The 19,474-nt window shown below is 33.5% G+C and overlaps 4 protein-coding genes and 1 non-coding gene across 6 annotated transcripts; 2 read left to right on the forward strand and 3 right to left on the reverse strand.

Annotated features, from left to right (window-relative positions):
* The first annotated feature begins 381 nt into the window (after nt 1–381).
* LOC130799192 (protein RKD1-like) lies at nt 382–1,875 on the forward strand. The gene is made up of 2 exons (XM_057662300.1): nt 382–627; nt 1,540–1,875. The coding sequence occupies exons 1-2, from the start codon at nt 382–384 to the stop codon at nt 1,873–1,875; spliced, it is 582 nt and encodes a 193-aa protein (XP_057518283.1).
* A 622-nt stretch (nt 1,876–2,497) lies between these two features.
* LOC130799127 (pentatricopeptide repeat-containing protein At3g47530) lies at nt 2,498–4,996 on the forward strand. Its single transcript, XM_057662200.1, has one exon. It carries the CDS (start codon nt 2,547–2,549, stop codon nt 4,476–4,478), a length of 1,932 nt encoding a protein of 643 aa, XP_057518183.1. The 5' UTR covers nt 2,498–2,546; the 3' UTR covers nt 4,479–4,996.
* A 187-nt stretch (nt 4,997–5,183) lies between these two features.
* On the reverse strand, nt 5,184–7,301 carry LOC130799129 (malate dehydrogenase, chloroplastic-like). 2 transcript variants are annotated; one of them, XM_057662203.1, is made up of 3 exons: nt 7,143–7,287; nt 6,833–6,889; nt 5,184–6,729 (listed from the first exon to the last, which is right to left on the reverse strand). In XM_057662203.1, exon 3 carries the CDS (start codon nt 6,719–6,721, stop codon nt 5,486–5,488), a length of 1,236 nt encoding a protein of 411 aa, XP_057518186.1. In that variant the 5' UTR covers nt 6,722–6,729; nt 6,833–6,889; nt 7,143–7,287; the 3' UTR covers nt 5,184–5,485. The 2 variants fall into 2 exon arrangements, with proteins under 2 accessions (XP_057518186.1, XP_057518185.1); XM_057662202.1 differs by lacking the exon at nt 6,833–6,889 and having other exon boundaries at nt 7,143–7,301.
* A 1,108-nt stretch (nt 7,302–8,409) lies between these two features.
* Nucleotides 8,410–12,226, reverse strand: LOC130799128 (geranylgeranyl diphosphate reductase, chloroplastic). The gene is made up of 3 exons (XM_057662201.1): nt 11,807–12,226; nt 10,152–10,703; nt 8,410–9,311 (listed from the first exon to the last, which is right to left on the reverse strand). Exons 1-3 carry the CDS (start codon nt 11,951–11,953, stop codon nt 8,610–8,612), a joined length of 1,401 nt encoding a protein of 466 aa, XP_057518184.1. The 5' UTR covers nt 11,954–12,226; the 3' UTR covers nt 8,410–8,609.
* Nucleotides 12,227–14,992: 2,766 nt separating this feature from the next.
* Nucleotides 14,993–15,065, reverse strand: TRNAF-GAA (transfer RNA phenylalanine (anticodon GAA)). The gene has a single exon. It is a non-coding gene; the product is annotated as a tRNA-Phe (tRNA).
* Nucleotides 15,066–19,474: the final 4,409 nt, after the last annotated feature.

Here is a 19,474-nt window from a genome sequence, read left to right on the forward strand (position 1 = left end):
TAAAAATACAAAGTTGTTAGAAATATTTCATAACTTTTAAAATTGCACATGACCTTTAAATAATTTGTCAATTTTTGCTCTGCGTCGGCAGGTTCACCATTATAATCATAATTATTAGGGTTTTTTTTATTATTGTAACTTGTTGGTTTCTTTTAACATAAGATAAAAATGATGATAAATTTCCGTGCAGAAAATTACACCATATGTGATGGATTTGGAAAAGAGTTTGATGCTTTACAAGAGTTGGAGTTCAGGAAAGTACCACCGCCGTTGATGCTATGTTCTGATCATGATAATACTCATGATCATACAAACACTGATTTTCTAGAAAATAATAATATTAATAATAATAATGAAAATACTACTAATAATAATAATAATATGAAAATACTCGAAGAGAAAGCAAGGTCTATTTATAATAATAATCATAAAAATAATAATAACAATATTTCAAAGGCATTGTCAAAGGAGATAATAAGCCAGTATTTCTACATGCCAATAACAAAGGCAGCCAAAGAACTGAACGTTGGGTTAACATTGCTTAAGAAAAGGTGCAGAGAATTGGGTATCCAAAGATGGCCTCATAGGAAGCTTATGAGCCTTCAAACTTTAATTAAGAATGTTCAGGTAATTAATATTTTCCTTTATCATTGTTTTATTATATATATTTTATATTTCACTAATTCTTGATTGAGAACGTTTTATCGTGAGACGACTTTAATTAGGTAAGCCCAAAACAGTTTAAAAATAAATAACCACTTCATATACATGTAAATTTAGTTTATTATATTTTTTTTGTGTTTTTTTACTAATGGACTGTTTATATGGTCCGTCTCACGATAAGATGGTCGTATACAAAACTTGTTGTTTATATTTTTAGTTTCCTATATTTTTTTTCATTTTTGGCCTGTAGATGTTGATTTTATGGAGAAATCGAAATAGTTTCTTTTAACCACTCTTTGACCCAAGAACCAAATAATTTCGACCAAGCTAGCACAAGTTCTTAATATAATAACTTGTTTAATTAGCAATATGATTAGTGTAAAAGAATCAACTAAACCAAAAGCTTAGGCTGATGGTTGGGGTCTCAGGATATGTTATATATTCTAATATGCCCCTTCATACGAGAGTCCATTTGGCTAAAAGTGTGGATGCACATGCACTGAATATTCCACATTGGGGTGATTGAGATTCGAACCCGTGACCAATATTTAAGTCACCAATTATAATCTTAAATTGATCACTTTACTAACATTTTAGTTTAATTATTGTTGCGGAGGCATAATATTTCTCATCTTTTTATCATTTTTTCAAGTTTCATTTTTACAAATTCTTGAATTAGACGGTCTCACGGTGAAATCATCTCCTTTGCTGGTTATATACACATAAAACTTTGAGGTAATTACTGTAATTTCAAAATATTTAGTGACTAATTAAAATCTTAAAGCGATAACTTAAGTTTTAGTTTAATTATTGTTGCGGAGGCATAATAATTCTCATCTTTTTATCATTTTTTACAATATTAGTGAACAAATGCAGGAAATGGAAAAAGGAGGAGATAAAGATGAAGGAAAGGTAAAAGAAGCAATACAAACACTTGAACAAGAAAAGAAATTAATGGAAGAAATGCCTGATCTCCAACTCGAAACCCGAACCAAGAGACTTAGACAAGCTTGCTTTAAGGCTAATTACAAGAAAAGAAAGCTTATTAATAATATTAATTATGATAATAATATTAATACCTCACAATCTTCTTCATCTTCTTCGGCTACTACCACCATTGACAACACTCATGAGATTATTCAGGGTAATAATGGATTTGCAGATCATTGTGTTATTAGGGATGTCATGCCCTATTCCTATTTTGCCTCTTAAGGGTCAACAAGAGTTTATCTTTTGTTTTTAGTTTTGCTTTTTTTTTTTTCCTTTGAAAAAAAATCTTATGTAAAGATAATTTTGAGTTTTTGGTGATGGTTATAAGCATAGATTGATGGAATAATAATTTATTTAGCTGTTATTATTCTAATTATTGAATGATCGATTTTTAGTGGAGTCAATAGTTGGTCTACCTTGTCCTTATAGAAGAACTGATCTACCTTAAGTTTATTCATATTTGGAGTGAATAGCTATAAATTTTTCATGAAGTGTGAGTGCAAAGCGGAAAAAGATATGAATTTTTAATATTAATGTAGAAGTGAGTTGAACACTTATTATAAACACTAATCTCGATATATATGTTAATCCGTTTATTCCCATTGAGTAGAGCTGTTATGGTGTTTACACGAGTCATTGAATCGATTTCAGATCAGATATCTCGAGTAGGTCTAAAATATATCTTGTATTAATATTTTTTTACAATAATTGTTAATTTATTTTTTATATCAAATCAAATTCAATTCAATTCACAATCAAATAAATATCGAATCATCGAATCAATTTTAAACGTGTATTTGATTGAGCCATCGTTTTAAAATTTACTCACAAGTCATAACTCCAATTTTAGGCGCGGCCGCGAGGTTTTACAATCAACTGACCCCGAGATTCCTATGCCCCCAAATACCCTCTTCCGTCTTCCTTCTCCGGTCACCACCATTTTCTTCTCCCATTTCTACTTTACTCCTCCATTCTCCTCCTGTACTTCCTCTCTTTTTGAAGATAACATTCGAACTCTTCCCATCATTGCTACTCAAAAACCAATCTCCCAACAACATCAATGGAGTCAAATCATCAATACGGACATCCAAAAAAGAGAGCTTTTGTTTACTCTCTTGCAATCTTGTTCTCTTTATACCCATTTTCTTCAACTGCATACTCAATTCATTCGTAATCATTTCATTCATCATCCTCGTCTTTCTCTCAAGTTCCTTTCTCGATCAGTAAAGATTTGTCCCAACAATGTTTTATATATCTATCGCATTTTTTCTCAGATTTCAATGCGCAATCTTTCCCATTTTAATACCATGCTCAGGGCGTTCTCTTGTAGTAGTTTTCCCCTTGATGGGTTTAAATTTTATCGGATGCTGATTCAAAAGGGTGTTTTTCCAGATTATCTAACTATGTCATTTTGTATTGTTTGCTGTACTAAGAGTTTTGCTTTTGTAGAAGGTATGCAGATTCATGGGAGTATTGTGATTAATGGGTATGGAAGAGATTGTGTTATGATCACGTCTTTGATGGAGTTGTATTCGGAAAATGGGAGATGTGATGACGCATGTAAGCTGTTCGATGAAATGCGTCACAGAGATTGTGCTTCTTATAATGCTTTGATTTCTTGCTTTCTAAATAATAAGCGGACTAGAGATACGTTATCTGTGTTTGAATCCATGAAGAATCTTGGAAGAGATTGTAGGCCCAATGATGTTACATGCTTGTTGTTGCTTCAGGCTTGTGGTAATTTAGGGGCTCTAGAGTTTGGTCGGAGTGTAGGAATTTACATTCAGAAACATGGGTATGGTGAATTAAAGAAGTTGAACAATGCTCTTATTACTATGTATTCGAAATGTGGGAGTGTTGATGAAGCGTATGGAATTTTTGAGAGAATGCCTGTGAAAGACTTGGTGTCTTGGAGTTCCATGATATCCGGTCTTGGGATGAATGGTTATGGGAGATATGCTTTTGAAATGTTCTGGGAGATGCAAAGGATGGGCATTTCGCCTGATGAGAAGGTTATTACCGCGGTTTTGTATGCCTGCAGTTATAATGGGTTGCTTCATGAGGGTTTGCTGTTATTCGAGAAGATGACTCTCGAGTTTGGTATACTTCCGAATATCCATCATTATGGGTGTGTAGTTGATATATTGGGCCGTCTTGGGTCACTTGATCAAGCATATGATTTGATGAATTCCATGGAATCTAAGCCAGATGTAAAAATTTGGAGGACTTTGCTCATGGCTTGCAGAGTACATAAGAATTTTAGTCTTGCAGAGCAGGTTATTGAGCATATAGTGGAACATAAGGGCAAAGAGACAGAGGATTATGTTCTGTTGTTGAATACGTATTCTTCATATGGCCAATGGAATAAAGTGCGAGAACTTAAGGAATACATGAACGAAAAAGGAATTCACATACCATGTGGTTGTAGTACAATCGAACTGAAAGGAACGGTGCATGAATTTGTCGTTAATGATGTCTCGCATACACGCAAGGATGAGATATATGAAATGCTTAGTGAAATATTGCAACAACTGAAGATTGCTGGCTACATACCAGAAGCACCATCTGAATTACACTATTTGAATGTGATCGAAAAAGAATCTTGGGTTTCAAATCACAGTGAGAAACTTGCCATTGCGTTTGGGTTCCTCTGCACTCCGCCTGGCACAACCGTTAGAGTAGCCAGTAATGTTCCTATTTGTAGTGATTGCCATAACTTTTGTAAGCTTCTTTCTGCTGTTTATAATCGGAAAGTGATAATTCGTGATGGAAGTAGAATCCATGTTTTTAGAGAAGGGAAATGCTCCTGTGATGATTGCTGGTAGTTGTTTGGAGGATAGTTTTCTACCATATGGGGCAAATTGAGTAGAACAAAGGAATATACTTCTAATTCAAGAGTTTTGTGTAGTCTCATCATCATCAACAACCCATTATCCCGCTCGAAAACAGTGGCTGGGTGAGGGAAGGTGACGGACAATCCATACCCGTACTCCCTTATGAGGGAGTGCCAGAGGAAAGCGGCCAATCACAAATGGATCATTCGGATTGGTTTTGGGTTAGGCCAACTTTTGATGGGGTGATTTTCAGGAGATAAGTCATTTGATTGGTTCTAGGTTGGCTAATGCCATGCCATTTTGGGCTATTTTCAACGAGCTTATATGATACATCAGTAGTTCTCCGTCACATTCACTTTTCGACCAGGTCTGGTCGGATCAATTTTGATCAGGTTCTATCAGTTCTACCAGGTTTTGATGCTAGCTGTACATTAATGAATAGACTATAGAATAACTTTGTGATTTACATCGAGAATCATTACAGCCTAGACGATGTTTGGAACACACAACATGACTACTTTTGTGCCATTTTTTGAGCTGAGTGTATAAAGTTGAGAAGCATAAATCGCATAAGAGAATCTATAAAAGCTGCAGCTGTTTGTGCAGCAAGCGTTTCGACTTACATCTATACCTTTTATAGCAATGTGCAGTTTATGTTTGTGTGATCTAGTGTGCTGAGCTCAGAAACATGACTAGTTTTTCCACCGAAAATGCTTTCATACTTTCAGTTTCTACTTCTATATATCAGTGACATACTGGCCAGTGAACTTCCCTACGAGAAGTTCATTGTAACTTCCTCCAAAACCTGAACGCCAAGTAAATCGATGTTTGCTGAACAGAAACTTTTGACGAGCAAAGCCTCATAAAATTATTAGCGTTCGAGAAGCATAGAATGCAACATGTGTTATTTACTAAAAATAACTCATGAAGACCTGTTAGGACTTCAGACTGCATGAAATAGACTCTTAAAAGAATGCAACATGTTTTATTTACTATGATTATGCAGGTACAGGTTGCGTATGGGCATAAGCCACCCCCTTATCAATGCTCGCCCTGAGTTCAGTCTTCAGAGCCTCCAGCGCCTTGGCTTCATACTCCGACAATCGCTGCAAATCCGAGGAAATAAAAGCCTCAACACCATTCTTCCCAAGCTTTACTCGAGAGGCAAAGAAAGGAAGCTCGGTCAAAGTTGATTCCACATAAGCACATTCATAAACATCAGCGTCTCCATCCAAAGCCCTAAGGGACGACTCCACAAATCTCGCAGCAGCATATGCCATTGACAATGTAGCGGAACCTTCCCCAGCCTTCGCCAACACCACTTCTGTCCCTGCGTTTTGGATTTTCAGAGTTAGTTCTTCGACTTCCTCATCAGTGAAGCTCACTGACGGCCTTGTTTTTGACAACAGGGGCAAAATGGTAATCCCAGCATGTCCGCCTACAACCGGGACATCCACAGCAATCAGTTTCAACTTTTTTTTCTGAGCAACAAATGTGTTTGCTCTTACAACATCCAATGTTGTAACTCCGAAGAGCTTCTTCGCATTATAAACGCCTTTCTGCTTTAACACCTCCGCTGCAATGGGTACCATGGAATTCACCGGGTTAGTTATGATATGGATAAACGCTTGCGGGCAATTATCAGCAACAGCTTCAATCAAACTCTTGACGATGCTGGCATTTGTGCTAAATAGGTCATCCCTAGTCATACCCGGCTTTCGTGGAACTCCTGCTGGGATGACGACAACATCGACACCCTTCAAAGCATCGGGCAGCTCAGACGTTCCTGAAAAACCCAAAACTCGAGCTGGTGTGTTGCAGTGACTGAGATCTGCAGTAATTCCTTTTATGTTGGCTATATCATAAAGATGTATATCGGACACTAATGGAGACATTTTGATCAGAAGTGATAGAGGCTGTCCGATTCCCCCTGCAGCACCTAAGATTGCCACTTTGTAAGACGATGCTTGGGGGTTCAAGCAATATCGAGAAGTCTGACAGTATTTGTGCATTCTTCTAGAAAATGTTCGTGCTAGAGCTGCGTTACTTTCTCTTCCAAAAAGCGACATTTCTGACTCACAAGCTATATCAGCAGCAGCCTTGAGGCCACTGAAACCTCTAAATGTGTATTGGGAATTTAGAGTTAAAGTTGTCGGCTTCATCTGACGAGCAAGGTTGAGTTTGGGGCTTAGATACGATCCAATCGAATAAGTCGCTGATGTTCTTGCCTCCATTCTGAGTCCTACATGACGAAATCACAGAAACCGTGTTGACTGTCAACTACAGTATGTCCAAATGCATCTAATGAGGTAAAATCAACAGCTTTACAATCGTTTTACGAATACCTTTCGATGTGGAAATGATTAATCACAAGATTGTTGAAATTGCAGCTCTTTAAGACACTGATAAAATGAAAACTTAAATGCCATTTTGTGTAAATTTACAGCAAGTGACAGTAAAAAAATCTATAAATCCTCAATATTTATATACATATATGACCATTTTATCATCATTATCCTTAATCTCTTCATTATCCTTATAAATTATGGAATTGAAGCAAGAATCACATCATGTAATCAACTAATAAAAATGACCAAGATGATAGAAAGGGAAAGAATACAGACTGATAATTAGTTGCCGGAAAGATTACATTACCTGTTGGCCGTTGGCTGTTGGTTATTAGCTGTTAGCAACTAGTTTTAGGTTGTGTCTTGTTATCTCTGGTGGTGGGAAATAGACACACCTCTGCGTTATCCTTTGGGGCTCTAGTCTGCTCTACCATTGCTAATTGCATATCTCTTTATTATTCTTTTTATTATTCTTTTTATTATTATTATTACAATTATTGTTATTATTTTGTTTTTTTAGTTTGGTGAAATAATTCTGTCCGTTGATTTTCATTGTCACGGATTGCATGCTAGTTCATAACCATATCATATCTTTTTTAACTTCATATACTTTCAATAACTATCCTCACCCAAACCAAACAAAACGCTTATATAACCAGCTCCAAATGGGGCCAACATATGTATTTTATAGAAAAAATTCTCATAATACTCCATTAGGGGAACTGTATATGACAAATCTCCAACATTTTTATTTTCTCTTTGGATTATTCTATGAACCGGAAATTTTTTTTTTATGGAACATTGATTTTTTTTGTTTTCAATTGATCAAAAACTGTCGGCTTTGATATGATGATAAATTTGGGTTTGTATACAAGACTTGCATAAGAGGAGAATTAGTCGCATATAAATTTATTTAGATTTCATTCTAAAACCAATTAGTATTAAGAGGAGTGTCCATCAAGTATATATTAGTCAATATCTCTCTAATTCTTCAATGAGAGATCACTTGTAGGTTAGTTATCTCTATACATAGGTATTGACGGGAAAATTGTACGAAGTTTGCTTTAAGATTTGGGGTAAAATTGTGTTAATTACCAAGTTTATTACTTCTATAAGTTAATTCTAGAGCAATTTTTTAGAACCACGACGATAAAGCATTAATTCTAAAGTTGTTTAAAACTTTCTCGACAATTCGGTATTTACCTGACTTTATAATTGAACTTCACTTTGACCCAACTTTAAAATGAATTTATAATTATGTAAAAAAATCAATATGTACACAATACTTGATTTTAAGTCAATCCGAAACACATAATATGAAACAACTTAATGACTTGAATGAACACCTCTAATTTAATCCTAATAATATGAGAATGGCCAAGTGAATCTTTATTCCCTAGAGCCTAAAGCAACCGAGAAAATCCTATAAGTTTTAATCAATGGCATATAGTATTACATCATTGAATTTGCAACGTTTGCTATAAAAGCTACTATATAGTCACGTATGCCACGTTAATTGGCATTTACGAGTTTCTAACAGCAACAAGTACGCTAAATAGTTGGCATTCTTCATCTTCCTGATAAATTTTCAGCTATGTAAAGCAATTTGGAGAGTTTCATAACACACGATATACATATTCATAACATTTTAGTCCATCCTACTAAATCGAATTTCTCTACTTATACTATTACATACTTTGGAATCACCCCTCAATAAATTAGCAGGAGCGAAATTGACATCAAAAGATATCATCTAACAAACCATGGCATTCTCTTAAGCATCAATCTTTTCCATTTCTCTCCTCAATCCATATGCTCGCACCAAACTTCCGACTGTCCTAACCGCAAGCTTCAAATCGTCCAATGGGTTACCAGGCACGACCGTCTTATACAAATAACTGTCAAAAGTCATCTTCTGCACATACTCGTCAGCACACATCTCGACAAATGCTTCCCTTGCTGGATTCGATCTGTAAAACACCTTTTGCAGCACATCCAACACTTTGTAAGTAGGCCAGTACTTCTTGTCCCACTTCTCTAAGTACTTCCTCAAGTCCGCTTCGTTCACCAATCTTTTTCCGTTCTCTGAACCCTCGACAATTGCCTCTGCGCACATCCTCCCACTCTTGGCTGCAAAATAGATACCTTCGCCAGAGCATTTCGTCACATATCCAGCCGCATCCCCAACCAAGGCTACCCTGTCAAGAACTCTTCTTGGCCGTGGGTGCTCAGGGATGGGATGGGCTTCCACTCGGATGATTTTCCCTCCCTCAATCTTGTCCATGGCTCGCACTCGGGTTGCTAATTGAAACTTCTTGATGTCTGACTTGTGGGTTACAGTCCCAGTGCCGACTGCTACATGGTCACATTTGGGGAACACCCAACCATAGAAATCGGGTGAGACATCATCTCCTACATACATTTCTGCAAGGTTCTCGTAATAGACCATCTTTGAGTCGGGTATCCGGATCCTTTCCTGGAATTTATGAAAGAGTATATAAGTCAAATTTGGCCCAATTAGAACCAGATATGAAATTCAACAACCCAAACCCAACACAATTTGTTGTATGAGACGGTCTCACTGAGACACATCATATACTAGGGTTAAATAGCCCATTTAATATATATATGTATGTATATATATATATATATATAATGTGAATATGGGCTTCTTGTTTGAGATTGGCTCATCGACTAACGGTTTCTCAGAAGAGTAGCTCAACCCAAAATAGTGGAATAAAATTGATCTACATTCCCTGATAAACTAATCAACAAACTAGGCCACAACCATCTATATGACACCTCTAAGTCTAACCTAAGCTACGGATTTCTTTCAACATTTGTCAAAAACAAAGAAAACAACCTCTTTGTTTTCTCAAAGACACAATGTGTATATCCGACCCTCTCAAATCTGACCCACGTCAAAGACATTCAATGACATTGGGATAATTAGATGCAATGTAGTTTATGCTATAACTTCACAATTACTTGACAAAAATCTTATTCAGTTAATCCCTTCAACATGCAAGACGGTATCCCAATCAAATCTCATAATATCCGAGGGTGAGGTTGAACAAAATCCAACCCTTAGATCGCACCTTTTGTCCATTCTCGATAATGAACTATATTTAAATGACTTGTTACATTTAATGCATATTCTATCAAATTAGCATTTTAGCATATTATGTTTGCTGTAATGGTCAATTGGAAATAACGTATTTGTTGTCAAATTATAAGATTGCGTCCATTCAACCCCAAATTCCATCTAGGTCAGATCCACTGATAACAAAACTTTTAGCTTGAAATACAGACAAACCTGAAAAGCAATAGCATACTCATAATCCCCAGCAGAAATGGATTTAGCAACCCTAGAATTAGCCCCATCAGCACCAATCACAGCATCCACCTCCAACACTTGCTTCTCACCCGCCCCACCCGTTTTACCATCATATGCCGTATAATACAACTTATACGGCTCATCACTCGACTTGGGCAGCTCCATCTTCAAAAACAACCCATTAATCACGGATGCACCAGACTCAGACGCCCTATCACGCAAGTATGCATCCAAAACTTCTCGCCTCACCATACCAATATACTCATGTGGTTTCAAAGTCTGCCCAATATCAACAGCAACATTTGATGGAGAAATCATCTTCATTTTGGTTACTCGGCGATCAATGATGTCTAATGGTAAATCGAATTCTCCAACCATACAAAGAGGGATTGCTCCACCACATGGCTTGCAGTTATCAAGCTTTCTTTCGATCAAAAACGTCTCAATTCCACCCTTTGCTAGTGTTTCGGCTGCAGCCCCTCCTGCAGGTCCACCTCCGATTACAGCAACCCGGAGATTTCTTCCTGTCAACTGTTGAAAACCCAGAAATCAATTGAAAGTGTACATACATTGTAATTCAGTTAACAGCCCATTATTGTTTCAAATAGATGTAATAATTTGTAAACGAAATGAAAAATGTTAGTCGATTTCTGGCTTTCTGCTTGTCAGTTGTCTAGAAAAATGGAGTCGACTACTTGAACCAAATGATCAAAATAATGGGGCGTTCCATAAATTGAACTTGAGACCTATCACATTTAAACTGAATCATAGCACTAAAACATTTTAAGTGATAAGGTGTATGCAGTATGCATTATATTTTAGCCAAGACATTACTAGTTCAAATAGATGTTGTTTGGCAAACAACTGATAATTGGCAGCTGTTAGATAGTTGATAGTTAATTACATTGGCCGATTTACCCAGATTGGTTTGACCAATTATGAACATGTTGTAGCTTGTTATAAAAAACAGCTTATTGGTAACAATAAGCAATAAACTGTTTCAACCAACTAATTTGAATGGCTTGACCATCCAACTTCTATTTGTATCAAAGTAATCTAAAATTGACTCATAAGTTATTTGCCAAACACCGGTGATAATTGTGTTAACATGAAAATGTAAATGGGTCTATCTTGTCAGCTGTTAAGTAACCCATAAATTAATTCATGAACAACACCAAAACATGGTCAAAGAATTGACAAATCAAAATAATAGGTCATTCTACGAATCGAACTCAAGACCTCTCAGCAAACAAGGCAAGAATCACACCCTTAGACCAAATGAATTGATAAAGTGCATGCACATTCAATTAACACATTACTGATTCATAAAAATTTACTAATTTGTCAACAACATGTAAAATGTTAAAGGGTTTCTCCCAGACAGCTGTAAAAAACCCAGAAATCAATTTATACATGAACCAACAGATCAAAATAATAGGGCATTCAACGAATCGAACTCCATACCTCTTGCACCTAAAGTAAGAATCATACCACTACACCAAACTAATTGATAAAGTGCATGCATTACTAGTTCAATTAGGTGTAATAATTAGTTAATAAAATGAAAAAATATTAGTGGGTTTAACAAAAGATGAAATCTTTGCTATTAATTCATAAAAGAAAGTAGAAATAACCTTGGGACTAGTAAGACCAGCTTTGATTTTTGGGGAGATTCTGAGAGAAGTGTTAGTGGGTTTGATGAAAATGGAAGTTTCAAGACACGTGGAAGGAGATGATTGGCGAAGACCAGTGAAGGATTTGAACGCCATTGAAGAAGCCATGGAAGTTGATGGTGGAGAAGGAAGAGTGAGAGTGTGGAAGTTGGAATAAAAGTTGCAATTTTTATTTTATTTTATTTGGGGTTTTTGGTTATGGACTTATGGTTAAGGATATGGTAGGGATATGAGTGGAGTTGAGAGCCATAGGATGGTGGGAATTGAAGCGTGAGGATTGAATTGAGAGATTTTGGTGATGGGTTGAAGAAAGTAGTAAGAGATTTTCTTAGTTTGGGGATGGCTCACATTCACCCACGTTACTAGAGGTCTTGTTTGAGACTACAAATAAACCTCATCTTGTTTTTTCTTTTGACAAATTTTTTATTAAAACCGTCTTATTGTGAGACGGTTTAATATGGGCTGGTTTAATTGTTAATTTCTTAAAATCTAGTGAAAAAAATTATTTTTATTTAGTTAGCTGCTATGTAAGTTTAACTTTAGGCTACTTGTATGGGCTCATCTCACGATAAAACAGTCTCATATAAGACTTGTTTTTCTTTTCATGTATTTTGGAGTTCAATGGATTTATTTTGCTACAATCACGAAATAATTTGTAGTAAGATGGTGTTATTGTCTATATAATATCTATATTTGAAAGAGATTTAATAAATAGGATATATATATATATATATATATATATATATATATATATATATATATATATATATAACTAAATAAAGTTTTTAGATGAATATATGAAAAAAATTAGAGGATTAATGCTATAAATAAAAACATAGCAAAATTTAAAAAATTAATTTAAAATAAAAAAAATATAGCAAATTAAGGGATCAACAAATATTCGAAAATAGTCTTTTCTTCCTTCTCCCTAGTTCTCCCATGAGAGTGAAGCTCTGCGAAGATTGTAAGTCAGCAAAATCTTACTTTTTAAACTTTTATTCACTATTCAATTATTTGTCATTTACCTATATATATATTTTTTTTCTTATTTAGCTCCGTAACGATAATTGTTAAAAGTTCTAGATCTATTTTTTACTCATTTCTCTTTAATCCTTGCGAACTTATCAACATGTTTTCTCTTTCTTTATTGAAGTACATTAATCATTATCATCTCTAATTTTGATCCGAAAAGGATTTTTAGTGGTATGTTCAGGGTCCAAAACCAGATAGACAGATATCCTTATAAGTTTGCGCACCTCGAGTTTTCATTAAGTGTTTTTAAGTCGATGAAGTCTTAGTAAATAACGATAATTTGTAAAGTTCACAATCTTTATGTGGTAAGATTTAATAAGATGAGAATTTTGTAATTTTAATTTACTTTTTATGGTTTTATTTATTTTATTATTGTTATTTTTGTCTTTTTGTGATGATTTATACATTACGATTATTGATTATGGATTATTGTTTTAAGTCGGACACTGATGTTGCTTGGCTACATAGTACTTTGACAAATTGGCATTGCTATATCAACCACTAAAACAAACACGTCCTCCAAGATACCTAAAACCTTCAGAAATGAGGCAATCATATATGATATCATCAGACTAAGAGATCTTTTTCTCAAGTTTCTTAAACTATAGCCATTTACAATTTCAGAATATTATATCAGATTTAAAAAATATATATGCATCTTGACTAGAAGGTGTACACTTTTTTTTTTAATTTTAAAGGTAGACTAGAGAATCTCTATAGAAAAGGTGGAAGATGAAACTGGTTTATCTTTTAGATGTTGAAAATCAAATTCTTATTATAAGAGCGAAAGGAAAATTTTCCAACCACTATATAAACTTATGATTCTTTTGGGTGTCTAATCCTTAACACTAAGAGAATTTGGTAAATTTCCTAAAAACATTACCTTAAATGTGTCCACATGAATGAACAATAGAGTCACAATGTCATGGACACTCTAGTGAAAGGAAGTACAAGCCTCTTAAACAAATACAATGGTATGTTACGTTTTAGGCAGAAAAACAAATTTTGCATTTAATGCTCTATTTCACCTCCAACAGAAGAAGGAAATCACTGTAAAAGGGCTGAACAATAGAGTCACAATAAACTTCGTACATAGCCTTACATTTTTCGAAATTACCCACATTTAATCAGCCGACCATCGACTCAAAACATATACAACAAACAAGAATAATAACATCTATTCTCTAACCCTGCTAAGAATTTTATCGCAAAGAGGATTCGAAATATAATACATAAGTAATACTCCATGAAGAATCTTATCTATTAGTCATTACTGATGGGATGTGAATATCTTTACTGATAAATAGGATCAATTATATTGAATTAGAAGAACAAAATAAAAGGACAAAACTGAAGAATACCTGATTCCATGGCGCAAGAGATGATCTTGAAAACAGAAGTGATTAGATTATATATAAATATTTATAATGACATATAAATATTTACATATAACCCCAACGTTGGACTTTGGTCCAACAATTACATTATATATAGGAAACAAAAAGATGCAAATTAAAGATCAAGATGCTAGCTCTTTGTCTTTGGTCTAATATGGCCGTTTATCAACAATTGGAAAATGGCCTATCCCCGGGGCTTTAAATTTTTTTAGATTTGAAAATTTATTTTTCATCTAAAATGTTGATATTAATTTGAGTTAAAGTTAATTATAATTTATATTAAGTAAAATGAGTTATTAGCGTTTTTCTATAAAATAGTTTAAATATTAACAATAAAATAAAAAAATAAGTATTATATTATTTATTGCGTCTTTAATTTTTTAGCGTATTATAATCTATTGCCATGAGGCCAAAAATAAAAAGGACAACCCGATGAATATTCAACTCTAACAATCAAGACACCCTACAACCAGGGTTGCCTTTTAGCTCAATATTACCCATCTTCGATTCCATCAATTTTCTTTAGTTGTACGTCCTTCTTCTACACCATTTTTATTACTACTTTAAATATCATATGAATCACAAATATATTTTTGAACCAATTTTATTATTGTTATTAAATAATATGAATGTTAATCAAGATTTTCCCAAGTTCCTAAGAGTTTACAAGTATATAAGCTAAGATACGTATGCAGGGTTTGTCAAAATGACAAAAATATGCGGTGAGCGTGGATCGAACACGCGACCTTCAGATCTTCAGTCTGACGCTCTCCCAACTGAGCTATCCCCGCAAGTTATAATGTTTGTTCTAAATTAAATATATTATTAGACAAAACATTTATTTTTTTCCTTTTCGATAGGGTATACCCTGTTTTCAGCGACCTATTTGATTTGGAGTCGTATATTTGGTGGTGATAAGGTAGAGATGGAGCGGGTATAATCCTATAACTTGCTTGATTTTAGTGATCAAACTTAGAAAGATAAATCTAATTAAACATAATAAATAATGTTAAATAAATTAACTTGCTTGATTTTAGTGATTTCCTAAGTAATGAGGACTTTTTCAAAAAAAAAAAAAGTAATAAGGACTTTTTGGTCAATTTGTTAGTTGACTTTTGATTTTTAACTTATTGATTCGTAATATAGTTGAATAATTGACTTCTAATTAGAAGATTGAGAAATGCTATTGGTTTTTTTTTCGTTTTATTTTAATTTGTCTGTGCACTTATTTCTTTAACAATCAATAAAAAATGGATCACTAATTTTAATTTCGTCAAATATCTCAATCCACAATTGAATTATATAACCAAACTAGCTAGATTAACAAATAACAATCAATAAAAATAGCCAATGCTATCACCTCCAACTAGTCAAACAAGTTAATTGTGTTGTCCAACAACAAATTTGGTTAGGATAGGCTGAAGCAGGAGATGAGTAAGTGAAAATTAAATCCATAAGATAGTACTTGTTTTTTAATTGAAATAAAATCTGAGTAAAAACAGTGATATCATATTTATAATAACAACAATTCTTACTTGAGACCGTCTTTTTTAAAGACGGTTCTCAAAAGCCCAGCCCATTATGTTAATTTAAAAAAAAAACTGACGCGCGCGTGTAAGTGTAATGTGAAAAGTCACATAATATATTTGGGGTTATAATAACATTTATTTGGGATTATAACATAATATATTTGATGTTATACCAACATATATCTAAGGTTTATAACATAATTTATTTTAGATTATAATATAATATATTTGAAGCTATAACAAAATATATATATATATATATATATATATATATATATATATATATATATATATATATATATATATATATATATTTGAGGTTATAATATATTATATATGGGGTTATAACAACATATATTTGTGGTTATAACATAATATATTTAGGGTTATAACATAATATATTTAGAGTTGTAACAATGTATATTTGAAGTAATAATATAATATATATATGGAGTTATAACAGCATACATTTGGGGTTATAACATAATATATTTGGTGTTATACAAATACTATACCCTCTAACACAGACCATTATATACCGAACTATATATTATGATATAACCCCAAATATAATATGTTATAACCACAAATATATGTTGTTATAACCTCATATATATTATGTTATAACCTCAAATATATATATTGTTATAACTTCACATATATTATATTATAATCCAAAATAAATTATGTTATAAACCTCAAATATATGTTGGTATAACACCAAATATATTATGTTATAACCCAAATAAATGTTGTTATAACTCCAAATATATTATGTAACTTTTCACATTATATTTACAAACGCGCGTCAGTTTTTTTTTTAATTAACATAATGGGTTGGGCTTTTGAGAAACATCTTTAGAAAAGACGGTCTCTCAAGAGAGAGGACGTTGTAATAAACTCTAAATTATCTTGAAGTGATTTAAAATGGATCCTTCTAACGAATTGTATGGAACTTGGAAGTATATATATATATATATATATGGAAGTATTTTGGTTGTTGGGATACACGAAGGAGCCTTTGATGATAAAATTTTAATTTTTGTACAAAACAGATTGCAAATGTAGAATTAATTGTTTCAAGCATGTAGATATATATTTGTATGATGAAAGGTCGAAAAACAGCATCCCATGCACATCAGAAGATCCGCTCGATCGGATCAGAGAGCTCGCTCGGTCGAGCGAGTATCAGCTGCATTCTGTCTGACCGCTCGACCTACCAATATGGCTCGCTCGGTCGAGCAGCCTGGTCGAGCGGCACTTCAGAGAGCTTCTAACATAGTTGCTCGACTTTACATTTTAGAGCATCTTGAATCAATCTTTCCACTTCTTCATTAAGTCCCATAAATCTCACACTTCATTACCTTATTAATCCATACTTAATCACCATCATAAATCATCAAAAATAAAATAAAATTAAAATTAGTGAAAATAAAAGCAACTGACTTCTATTTAATTGATGAACAAAAATGTCTACAAGAGTTCAAGGAATCAAAGGGAAAACTAGGAAAACTGGAAAAAAAAAAAAAAACCTTGTAAAAATATACAAAATATATCTTTTTTTCAGCCGATAATAGTAATTGGTTTTTCAGCAAATAATTTTTACCAAATATCTTCATAATAGCTGATTTTTCAACCCATAATACGAACTGATTAAGATAGCCAGCAACCTATCAAACATATCCAATGTGAAAGGCCAAAAAAGGTAACTCTTCAAAGGTGAATATTATTGACTGGTGACGTTCAACGCTTATATCTTTAACCCATCATTTCCATGTCAAGTACAAACATTCTCTTACTCTAATAATCTTTTTACAAACTCTATTGAGTCTATTCTCCTCATGTAAACCGTAGAAATTAACGCTATGTGTACAGAAATCTACAGCTTGATTAAAATTCCCTTTTGCGTAACATTCATTTTCATATTAAAACATGGATTTAGCATCTGCATAGAGAGGAAAGGGTTTACTATTATAATTGCAATTAGTTTTACCATAAAAGTTGGCTTCCACATGGGCATTAAAATGGAGATAATTGTAGAAATAAATATTTTATACATATTTTCTGTATATTCTCTAGTATATTAGATGATTTTATTCTCTTTAATTATGTATAATATCATAGGGATATTCTTCTTTCCTTTCTTAGTTCCCTAGGTTTGATGTATAAATTGGAGGATTATTTTACTCATGAATTAAGACAGAATTAAACCCTAATTTCCGCTTGTCATACTTTCAATAATTACCATAGTGAGGCCTTGCAAACAAATGTTGATACCAAGATTCCTCATGTGGAATTCAAGTATTTACGGTTGGATCAAGAAATTAAATCTTATCTATTTAGAACCCTTCAAAACAACGGTACGAGCTCAAGTAATAGAATAAATGAATTCATATTACGAGCTATGAATTCAAATTCTCACATAACGGTTCAAGAAGATAACAACGCCTTGCAGAATTGTCACATGGCTTCTCAACAAGATTACAACGCAACGAATTTTCAAATGCACATTTGAAAAGATAACCTCTAGCTTGATGATCCTTATTTATGTTATTATGAGTCTGATCTCGAGGCCATAAAGCAGTAGCCGTCTTCAATCCAACATCAGTATGCTAATACTACTAACAATCCAACACCATGGAGATAATTTCCATGATTATCAAATGATGCAGACACATTATTGCTAAAAAAGTCGACATTCATTGCGTAGTCATCGAATGGCAACGAGGATTGGATTGTAATATAAAACTTCCGTTGGATTGAAGTGAGTTGTTGCTTCATGGCCTTGGGATCGGGCTCATGATAACATAAGTAAGAATCATCAAGTGAGATGTTATCTTTTTGAACGAGCATTTGAAAATTCATTGCATTGTAATCTTGTAGAGAAGCCATGTTATAATTATGCATAGCGTTGTTATCTTTTTGAACGGCCATGTGAGAATTCGAATTTATAGGTCGTAATATGAACTCATTTATTTTATTACTTGAGCGCGTACCGTTGTTTTGAAGGATTCTAAATTGATAAGATTTGATTTCTTGATTGGACCGTAGATATCTGAATTCTACACGAGTAATCTTGGTATCAGCATTTGTTTGTAAGGCCTCAATATGGAAATTATCTCCATTTTAATGCCGACATGGAAGCCAACTTTTATGGTAAACCTCATCAATCACCTAATATTTCAATAGACACTTTTAATTATTGCCTCTTAAACTTAATTCTATAGATCACGTATTATTGGACTTCCTCCCTACTCTAATCTATGTACCCAAGTTATTTTCAACAATAGCAACCTAAGTTAGATTATCACTATTCTCAGCCCATCTTATTGTTGAATAGTGACAAAAGTATTTTAAACATTCAACTAAAATGATTTCTTTATATTCGTCAAAGAAACCTAAATTCAATTCTCACTACCAACTCTACAGCAAATAATTAAAGACAGAATTTAATTACACAAACTAAAAGATTTGAAAAAAGGTTCACTTACAGACATTTGGATCAAACGAAATGATAGGCCAACTCGAGAGCAAAATCGGAATCCAAGACTTGGTAACAGAAAAAGGAAGCATATCACTATTCTCCAGATTTCCAGATGATATATCCAGAGATGCAATACAATTTCGGAAATTAAAAAAGACGACATCTGCATTAAAAGGATAGATAAAAA

The sequence above is a fragment of the Amaranthus tricolor genome, chromosome 14 (genome assembly GCF_026212465.1).
Source record: "Amaranthus tricolor cultivar Red isolate AtriRed21 chromosome 14, ASM2621246v1, whole genome shotgun sequence".
NCBI classification, from domain to species: domain Eukaryota; kingdom Viridiplantae; phylum Streptophyta; class Magnoliopsida; order Caryophyllales; family Amaranthaceae; genus Amaranthus; species Amaranthus tricolor.

What these genes read in the sequence shown, in the direction of transcription:
- LOC130799192 (XM_057662300.1), top strand. Translation starts at nt 382, where the DNA reads ATGAAAATACTCGAAGAGAAAGCAAGGTCTATTTATAATAATAATCAT. An exon ending in CTTTAATTAAGAATGTTCAG is followed by an intron (nt 628 to 1,539) that starts GTAATTAATATT and finishes GAACAAATGCAG; the next exon opens with GAAATGGAAAAAGGAGGAGA.
- LOC130799127 (XM_057662200.1), top strand. Translation starts at nt 2,547, where the DNA reads ATGCCCCCAAATACCCTCTTCCGTCTTCCTTCTCCGGTCACCACCATT.
- LOC130799129 (XM_057662202.1), bottom strand. Translation starts at nt 6,721, where the DNA reads ATGGAGGCAAGAACATCAGCGACTTATTCGATTGGATCGTATCTAAGC.
- LOC130799128 (XM_057662201.1), bottom strand. Translation starts at nt 11,953, where the DNA reads ATGGCTTCTTCAATGGCGTTCAAATCCTTCACTGGTCTTCGCCAATCA. An exon ending in CTGGTCTTACTAGTCCCAAG is followed by an intron (nt 10,704 to 11,806) that starts GTTATTTCTACT and finishes GGTTTTCAACAG; the next exon opens with TTGACAGGAAGAAATCTCCG. An exon ending in AGTATGCTATTGCTTTTCAG is followed by an intron (nt 9,312 to 10,151) that starts GTTTGTCTGTAT and finishes CATAAATTCCAG; the next exon opens with GAAAGGATCCGGATACCCGA.